Source organism: Mus pahari, unplaced genomic scaffold, assembly GCF_900095145.1.
Source record: "Mus pahari unplaced genomic scaffold, PAHARI_EIJ_v1.1 scaffold_11794_1, whole genome shotgun sequence".
Classification (NCBI taxonomy): Eukaryota; Metazoa; Chordata; class Mammalia; order Rodentia; family Muridae; genus Mus; species Mus pahari.
The window spans coordinates 12,797-23,050 of record NW_018392614.1 but is presented as its reverse complement, the minus strand read 5'-3'; the positions used below and the strand labels follow the sequence as shown (position 1 = coordinate 23,050).

General features: G+C 40.8%; 1 protein-coding gene across 1 annotated transcript in view; it reads left to right on the top strand.

The window, feature by feature from the left end:
• Window positions 1-178: 178 nt before the first annotated feature.
• The window catches only part of Catspere (catsper channel auxiliary subunit epsilon), a gene marked incomplete at its 5' end in the record, with an annotated part of 15,238 nt that continues 5,162 nt past the window's right edge, over window positions 179-10,254 (top strand). Inside the window, 3 exons of the mRNA XM_029534707.1 lie at window positions 179-256; window positions 7,498-7,604; window positions 9,457-9,949. Coding sequence (XP_029390567.1) covers window positions 179-256; window positions 7,498-7,604; window positions 9,457-9,949 — 678 coding nt within the window. The remainder of the gene's footprint in view (window positions 257-7,497; window positions 7,605-9,456; window positions 9,950-10,254) is intronic.

The window sequence follows — 10,254 nt, the reverse complement described above, 5'->3', positions numbered from 1 at the left end:
ATATAAATGTATTTTGTTTACACTCAATCTTTTCCATCCTTTAACTCCTCCATGATTTACCCTCTAGCTCACCCCACCCCCAACTTAATCCTCTCTTCCTCCTCTCTCTCTCTCCCTCTCTCTCTCTCTCTCATAACCCACAGAATTCAATTTGTTCCTTTCATATTTTCTTTTATAGATTGTCACCGTGTGGGTGTATGATCCAGAAAGTGCCAGCACTGAAGAGCTGATATGGACAGCAAAGAAACCTTCACTGGTAAGTAAGGATATCATCATTCCTTGGATCACACAGGCTGCCAGTTTTTCTGAGGACTGAGTTTATGCTATAATCAACTCATAGTATTTTAAGTTTACTGAGGCCAGTGTCAAACCCCTTTGTGGTCCCTTTGTTCGGTTTAGTCATCATAGGCATTTTGAACTGCCCTTGATCTCTGCAATTGTATACCCCTCCACTGAGCATTCTTCTGATCATTGGTGAAGAGATGGATCCTTTGTGTGGTTTAAGGATGTCCTGTGAGTATCTCTGTTTAAGTCATGCCTCAAAACCATAGCTAGGGTGAAACAGCAAATATGTCAGCCCTTTCTTATATTCCTTGCAAATGTACTGCTTTGAAGATTTGAGTTCTGCATTCTGTTTCAATGTAAAACATAGAGAAGAATATCAGTGTAGACAGTTGTTCTCATGAGCCTATTGCTATCTTAGTGACTAGTCAGGAACTCTCTGATGTAGGGATGTGTGAGTGTGTGTATACACAAGATATGTTGGGGGTGGAGGCATGCCAGGGTGTGTGTGTAGAGGCCTAGAGACAGCTTTGTGCAGTTGGTCCTCTTTCTCCTTACACCTGTATTTGGATTCCAGGGGTTGAACTTTGGTTGCCAGTATTCAGAGGTGTGTTTTGAATGGCCCCAGGGCATTGGTCCTTAACTCTTTCTGATGCTGTTGAAGCCCATTCATTGGCCCAGTTATCTTTTAATTTGGTTGTTTAACAAACGTTCTATTTCACATTTAAAGCTTCCTACCATTTAAAAGTATATTCACATTTGTATTCTAAATGAGCATGGTATCCATATTGAAATAGTAAACTAGTGGGATATGTTTTTGTTTCTTGGTTAGCAAGTAAAGTGGAAATATGAAAATATCTAACTATTTGTCTGTCCTTGAAATACAGGCACTTTATATAAAAATTTGAAAGGAGTTAAAGTACAAGGCTTATATTATTTTCTTACCTTCCATTAACTTGTTAAATAAAGTTTTACTTTTAAAATAGTTTTACATTTACACTATTATTGCTGAGATGGTTCCTCCTATTATTATCTTATATTTAAATATTGGTCACAAGTTAGAAACTATTGATACAGTGATACTAAGGCCTATATTGTCTTACCTCAGTTTTCTCCAATCCTTTTTGCTCTGTTCCCTATTCCTATTGGGGTAGCTCTTTACATTTGGTTACCCAGTCTCCAAGTTGTAAGCTGCTACATGTTTTCTGTGACCTTGACAAGTTTGAAGACTCCCAGGCACATATTTTGCAGAATGTCAATAAACTGAGATTTTTCTCATGAGACTGGATTTAGATATCTCAAGGACAAATACCACAAAGATCCAGAGCATTTGCTAGCATATTATGCCGAGGGTCTGTCCTTTCATTGTGGCCTAGCAATGTGTGTGTGTGTGTGTGTGTGTGTGCAATGCTTGGCACAGTACACATGTGCACATCAGAGGACAATTTCCTGTCTATCACCTGTGTCCCAGGGATTAAACTCAGGTCCTCAGGCTTGGGGCAAGTTCCTTTAGCCATGGAGCCATTTCTTGGGTTCACACTCCACTTTTTTTTTTTAATGTTTTGCCTGCATGTATGTCTGTGTAATGGTGTCAGAAGACCTGGAACTGGAGTTACAGACAGTGCTGAGCTTCCATGTAGATCCTGGGAACTGAAGCTAGAGCCTCTAGAAAAGCAGTCAGTGCTCTTAACTGCTGAGCCATCTCTCCAGTCCACACTCATGTTCATAAAGCAGTTCACATAATATTTTTGTAAAGATTTTTTCTGTGTGGAAGACTTACATGTTACTCTGACCTATTTATTTGCTCACTGCTGTCTCTGTTTACATCAGTGTAGAGTTATGTACTTACTACATATGTTGGGTTACAACACGATGCTGCCATTCTCTGGAACCCATTCATTAGACCTATGCATCCCTTTTGACATATTCCCAACATTGGTTTGCCTAGGTCTGATTTTAATCCTTGCAGTGGTTTGAATAAGCTTGGTCCAGAGAATGGCACTATTACTGCTGTGGCCTTGGTGGAGGAAGTGTGTCAATGTAGGGGTGACCAGTGAGACCCTGCTCCTGGCTTTGTTTGGAGGATGAGGTAGAACTTTCTGCTCTTTCTCCAGCACCATGCCCACCTGCATACCGCCTTAGTGCTATGATGATAATGGACTACACCTCTGAAATGTGTAAACCAGCCCCAATTAAATGTTGTCCCATATAAGAGTTGTCCTGGTCATGGTATCTTTTCACAGCAATGGAAATCCTAATTAATATAACCTTTTTTTCTAAACATTGGCACTCCAAAGTGCTCAAGTCTGTCTTGTAGAGTGTATGATGAATCAAGATGTGCTGGTAAGTGCCTGTGTTGCTATTTGGTGGCTGTGGAGTTTGTGTAAGAATAGTCCTCATAGGATTATGTATTTGAATGCTTCATCATCAGGGAGTGGCACTACTTGAGAAAGATTAGGAGATGTGGGTTTTTTCCAACAAGGCAACACCTTGTTGGAAGTGTGTCACTGGAGGTAAGCTTTAAGGTTTCAAAAACCCACCACAGGCCCAGTGTCTCTCTTCCTCTCATCTGAGGACTCTGGACATAGAGTGCTCAGCAACTTCTTCAGCATCATGTCTGACTATGAGAAACCATGTTCCCTGTGATGAAAATGGAGTAAACACCTGAAACTGTAAGGAAGCCCCAACTAAATGCCCTTGTCCTGGTGTGTCTTCACAGAAACAGAACAATGACCAAGGAAGAAGTAGGTACCAGGGAGTGGAGTTGTGCTGTGAAAGGCATGACAAGGCTGTTTGTTGGAAAAGGTAGACTTTGGGACTGCACTTAAGACTAGAGAAGCATTTGAATGTTTTAAGCTGGGCTTAACAAGCCACAATCACTAGGAATATAAAAGGCAGGGGTGCTGAGACCAGTGTAGGTTATGATGACCTTGCTCAAGATATTTCAGAGGAGACAAAAACTAGTAAGTGGCCAAGAGACCACTCTTGTGCTATGTGGTGAGGTTTGTGGATGCCTCTTGCCCCTTTCTGAAAATTCTGCCAGAGGCTAAATGGAGGAGTTTTAAATTTATGGTGTTGGCAGAGGAGTTTTCATGACAGCCTAGTATTATTAACTCCTGTCATGTGGTTATTAGTGGTAACTCTAATGCAGATATATAAAGAAAAAGAGCAAGCTGAGCAAGGAAAAATACAAAATGTATAGTTTGAGAAGGGAAGGAACACCAGGAAGTGTAATTGTGCTTAAATCCAGTGTTCAAGGAGGCAAAAAATTTAAAGGAAAGCATGATGCTAAGTGGAATAATGGAGACCTTAGGCTAAGCCCCCACCCAGCTAAGCTTCCAACTTTGAAAAGGAGTTAAAGAAAATTGAGTGAAAGAGAAACCATCAACAACAGAAAGGTAATACATATATGGTTCGATTTAGAAGCCATGTTCCAGCCCTATCAAGAAGCAGAGGTTGGCAGCTTGGCTATGTGGTTCTTGATTTAGGGTCAAGGATATAAGAAATGGATTTTAGAATCTCTGTCCATAGTTAAGGAAAGCTTCTGAGGCCAGACATGTGTCAGGGATGTCCCTGCATGGAGGCCTAGAGAGTCACTTGCATGAAGCAGTGAAGGTGAAGCCTGGATTGTGTTAGAGACCCCAAGACATTGGAGATGCCAGGGGTATTGGGCCAAGGACAGCTGCTGCATACAGGAAGTGGAACCAGCCGAAGACAGAAGTGTGTTTCACTCAACAAAGCTGGAGGGAGTTCAAGTTCTTAAGAGCTCTTTGCCATCAGACATGGGGATGGAGGATCTGGAGTTTTCCCAGCTGGTTTTTATTCTTGTTTTGCTCCAGTACTTCCTCACTATTTCTCCCCATTTAGAATGGTAATTTATATTCTGTGCTGTTTTATGTTGCAAGTGTGTGATCTGCTTTTTTATTTTAATTTTTATAGCCCTTACTATTAAGAGGTTGCCATGAGTCTAAGAAGAGACTGTGAACTTTGGACTTTTAAACAATGTTGAGAGTGTGAAGGACCCTGCAGGCTTTTGAAGTTGGACTAACTACATTTTATGTTATGGTGTGACTCTAAGCCTACATGAACCAGAGAGTGGAATATGGTGGTCTTAAGAATGGCCCCCATAGGCTCATATATGTGAATGGTTTGATACTGGGGAGTGACACTACTTGATGATTAGGTGATGTGGCCTTGCTAGAGTAGGTGTGACTTTGCTGGAGGAAGTGTGCCACTGGGGGTGGGCTTTGATGTTGTAAAAGTCCAAGCTAGCTCCTGTGTCACTCTCCTTTCTGCGGCCTATGAATCTACATGTAGAACTCTGCACCTTCTCTAATACCAAGGCTGCCCTTGTGCTGGCATGCTCCCCACCATCATGATAATAGACTAAACATATGAATGTAAGCCTTCCCCAACTAAATACTTTTTTAAATAAGATTTTCTATGGTCATGGTGTCTCTTCATAGCAATAGAGAGGCGTCCCATCTCAGCTGATAGAACAAACGTAAGTCACCATACTTATCCATATACGTATGCCCACATATATGTATAAATTTTTCTATTCACTTGTGTGGCAATAACTCTCCAACCCCAATAAACCTGTGTAAAAAAACACACAAGTCAGTTATTATATTTATGAGCTGTATGCCTAGATTGGGCAGATCTCCCACTACACTGATCTCTTCCCCAGCTATGAGATCCCTTCATACTTGCATCTTCTCAAAGCCATGTGGTTCTGATCCATCTTCCTTACTCCTCTTCTTCCCCAGCCCTTCCCCTCCATTCCTCTACTCTCTAAGACCTCCAGCCCCACCTTTCCCTTCCACTGTCCAATCACAGGCTCTAGCCTTTATTTAACCAGTTGGGGGAAATTTTTTACATGAAATCACCTGAATACATGATCACTTCCTTGTCAGGGCACCCGTCTTGAGGAAGCAGAATTAAAACAGCACCAGGGCAACCCAAACATGGCTGTCGTATGTTAAGCTAAACTTGAGTTCATATTCTCCAACGTAAGTCTATTGTCTCATGAATCATTCATTCCCATACGCTTTCTATTTATACGAAATCAGCCTTGATCTAGAGATGGCTCAGCCGTTAAAGAGTACTGGTTGATCTTCCAGAGGGCCTGGGTATTTTCCCCAGCACCCACATGCAGCTTATAACTAACTATAGTTTCTAGTGCCAGAGAAAACAATTAGCCTCGGTGGGGACCAGAAATGCACATGTCATACAGACATACATGCAGCCAAAGCACTCGTGCATTTAAACTATTTTCAAAACCAGAAAAAAGAAGTCAAATTTTTACTATCTGTTATTCATTAATTTAACTTTAAATATATATTTTATTTCAGTCTGCTTGGGCTGTCTTAACAAAATGCCTCATATTGACTGGCTTTGGAACAAAAGAAAACAGATTTATTTTCTTCCATTTACAAAGCTACATGTTCAAGAGTAGGTTTCCCAAGGGACTTTATTTCTTAACTTTCCCCCTGGCATGTAGATTATGCATGATAGCTGAATTTGATTTGAACAAGGTTTGTGTTTTTGTGATTTTTCTTCAGTAGGCATAAGATCTTCATGTAGCATTGTCTTTTCTCCCCGACCCCCTTTTCAGACTAAGATATAGTCCGTTGTACTGCATGCCAAATTTTGTTTGTCTCTCAGTAACNGTTGGCTTGTTTCTACTCATGTTTATACTTTCTAGGTTTTGTGGATTCAGTACTGTTGTCCTCTTCTTTATATAGCCATCCTTAACAGTAGGGGAATCTCACGGTGCCATTTGTTTGCCTGATTGTTCTTTAGGCATGATCTCACTATGTAGATCTAGATGGCCTCTAACTCAGGGATCCACTTGACTTTTGTCTCCTGAATGTGGAATCAGAGTGTGCTCCACATTTCCCAGAATCATTGTAGTTCAGATTTGCATTTCTGTAATGAGCACTGATACTGAACATGTCTCTTACATGTTGGCAGTGTCACTGTCTCTCTGTCCTACACTTTTCAGTTGGGACCTTCTCCTTCCCTGGCAATGGCGATTCTCTTCCTCCCTCAAGTCCTTGCCAGGGANCCTCAGTGTCCTGTCTCAGTCTTCCTGCCCAGCCATGGGTCATCAGCAACTTTATTTACAAATTGGAGCCAACTGGGGTCAGGGACCCACAGTGTCTCACATGTAGAAGTGTAAATNCCCACAAAATTTGAGAACCCATAAACCTTAAATCAAACCCACAACATCCANATATTTTGAATATTAGTATCACACTGGATGTGATGTGCAGATACTTTCTTTCATATGTGAATTGCCTTTTTACCTAGTTGATGGGGTCCTTTGGTGCACAAAAGCTTTTAACTCTGATGAAAGGTATTTGCCCTTCTATTGACTGCAGTGTCAGTTTGTCTTCTTTTCTTTATGTATGTATGTGACTGTATGATGTGTTTGTACAGGTGCCCATGGAGGCCAGAAGAATGTACATGAGGAGAGAAGGACTTAAGGTCAAATTCTGGAGACCTTCAGTGTCTGTGGGAGGAAATGAGGAGGAGGCATTGGCATCAAGAAGTGCTTCAGATGGGAAGGGCACCCTAGTATTTCAGATGCCGACAGACAGACATTGTATTTTGTTTTTCAAATTATGGAACCATTGANCTTGGNCAACAGATGACATTTTTTGNTTCCATGCCTGAATGACTGGAGTTGAATCCCTGGCACCTAGTGAAGGAAGGAGAAGAGTGGCTTCCTCAAATTGTCCTGTGTCTTTCCCACGTTTATCATGGCAATATCCACCTCCTGCCCACAACAGCAATATAAAATAAACCCTTAAAAACCTAGGTTTCTATATTTCAGGATCTCCATGGTCTTCATTCCCATAAAATTCTGAAAGTACAAAAATGTTTTCAGTATGTTAGATCCTTTATTATAGCTTATATTTCTTTATAGACAGGGGGGAGCAAGCCCTCTACCGCTGAACTGTACCCCTGTTCTGTGACCTTAAAAGTTCATAACATTGTCATGGGGAGGAGGCTATGTGGTTAAAAGAAACAAACAGGGATAAGGAAAGTATGTTGAATGTATAAGCATAAACAATATCTTAGCTAAAAGAACTAATGTAATACTGCATTGAACACATGAAAGTACTTCCAAATACCTTTGGCTATGAAAATAATTTATTATTTTCTCTTTTAAGAGNAACCTTATTCTATTTTTATTTTTTTTTTCAGAATTCCTTGGTACTAACCAAGCAGTTGTATAGCCTGGGGCAGCGTCCTTCCATATTCACAGTTGAGAAGAGGCTCATGTACCACCCAGGTCCCTTAACTTCAGAAGGGTATTTAATTTTTAAATTCATTTTGAATTTTAAAAACAGAAGCTTCAAAAGAGATTTGAAAACAGTATTAGACTTTTATGAAATGCACCTGGCATGTGATTTCCAAGGAAAGNATTCTTTTTATGATACAGGAAAAAAAAGTTTTTCTGATAATTCCAAATGATGGATCAACTCAGGAAATAGCAATCACATTCTTGGGTGATTGTTTCACTATGTGGTTAANAGCCTAACCCTCAATCTAAAGCCTGATTGGGGTGACCATATCNCTAAAGGATCCCTACCTCAGCCACGAATGTGGGATTCTGCTGTGTGAAAGATGTAGTGGTCACAGCCTCCACCAGTTCCATTAGCACAACCATGCTCCTACCCATAAATTTGAACCTGAGAGGTAACACGTTAACTAAGGAAGGTAGGATACAGGTATTAAACNCAACTAGGGAACAGACGTGTTCTGAAATAGGTGGTGACATGTTAACTATGGAAGGTAGGATGCAGTTACTGTCCTCAACAAGGGAACAGACATATTCTGAAAGAGATTCTACTGTGCAACATAGCAGTGCCTGATGCTGGCTGCATCAGGGAAAAANGAGTGCCTGAAAGTGGAGTTAGCAGGAGAGCCTTGTAAGTAGGGTGGATGGGGCATGGATACAAGAACCTTCAAACTGGGACCTAAGAGAGCACACAAATTCTGAGAGATGTAGAAAACTGTCATGTATAGGAAGAATAAGACGTACTCGCCGGGCCGTAGTGGCGCATGCTTTTAATCCCAGCACTTGGGAGGCAGAGGCAGGCGGATTTCTGAGTTCGAGGCCTGCCTGGTCTACAAAGTGAGTTCCAGGACAGCCGGGGCTACACAGAGAACCCTGTTTTGAAAAACCAAAAAACAAAAAAAAAAAAAAAGTACCACTCAAAGGGTCTTCAGAACATTAATAAGCCAGAACTCAAACTCTTTCTGCTGTTATAACACTTGGGAAGTGGGATAGCAGAAGCAGTCCCTACAAAAGCAGACTGAAGGCCTACTCTGATGTAGCAGAAGGGTGGGAAGGGTATAAGAACANGTTCCTTTCCTGTTTTTAACAAGCTTTGTTGAAGATAGCTTATGTGCCACANAACCTCATCCTTTAAGCTGTAGTTTAAACTAGTTCAATGTGTACACTGATACTTTGTGAATTCGGTATGTTCACAGTGGCCCATCGGTGCCATCACTGTTACTCAAGCATGGCACATTGTTCAATGATTCTAAAGTTGATAAGCATGCTGGTTATTTTCTTCTTCAGCTCTGTTTAGAATAATGCTGCGGGGGGGATCCTTATGTAGATGTTCATGTGACAACAAGTTGTGTTTGTCCTCAGTATATATCAAGGAGTGAGATTGGAGTCTCACAGTATCCTCCACACTGGATTTCTGAGGGATGGCGAGGTTGCGTAGCTGTAAAATCACTGCACCAGTCAGATTTCCTTCAGCAGTAGATGAAGTTTCCTATTTCTCCACACCCATTGCATAACACCTGTCATGATTTGCTTTAGACANAGAATNACTCATTGGTGTAACTAANGANNGTGCTTGCCANTGANGAAAGCANTAGATGATGTTTGAAACTNTATGTTAAGAAAGAGGCTTATGGAACTGTTCATTTGTGGTTAGAGACACACATTGCAGCAGAAAGAATATCAAAAGTCAATGGNAAGTTCCTCTGTCAGAGTGAACAATGAAAAATGGAGCCATAGCAGCTTATGCTGATAAAATCTTAAACTATTTTTTTTTTAAGTATAAGCGCTGAGATAAATCATAGAAAGGAAGGATCAGGGTGCTGACTCCTGTTTTTTTTATTTCTAAATTTTCTTCTCTTTAGAACCTGGGTCTTTCACCTGCCAATGTCCTCAGATGATATAGCCAAAGTGATACAAGGTAACAAAGTGGCTTTCCAGGACTGCCTCATTGAAGATCTCTCCTTCATGCTGACATATCCCATGAATATTGTTTCTGAGCCTCCTGGATATCTGCCACTCACCCTGCCACCTGGAAGTCCATTGCTGCTTAGCTGGGATACCTGTATCTCTACATTTGCTCTCTTAGCCACTGACCAGGAAACCTTCCAAACAAATGATTCCTTTCACACCTGGACCAGAGTAAGAGCCCCTCCAGGTATCCTGAGTGATGCTCAAAGGCACAGACTGAGGGATGTACTCCTATTCAGAAAAGGAATTCTGTTTCTAGTAGAAACTACTCTTTACCTAAAAACAAATGATGAATTTATAAAACTGAACGAAAGCAGAGGTATTCCTTCAACTGGAGTTATTGGCTTTTCACAAAGAAGATGGTGTCAGATTAGATNTTTATATAAGGTTAGTGAAAGATGATATATGTGAGTATATACATTACCTAAATATAATTAGATATATTTCTATACTATTTGTTCAGGAATATATCGGGGATCTATCACACAGCATTTTGCATGGTTATTATTGCCCCCAGACAGGTACTAACCCTCTTAGCTTTTAGAATCAGTGAAGATTCAGCATGTGCAAACTCAGATGGTCTTATAGGCACAGTTATTTATCTAAATATGTAAACAGTTGTATCTCTTGGTTTCAAGTTTTCTGAGGTCTCTTATCAGCAAAGACGCATCCCCAGTGACAAAGAGTAAAAT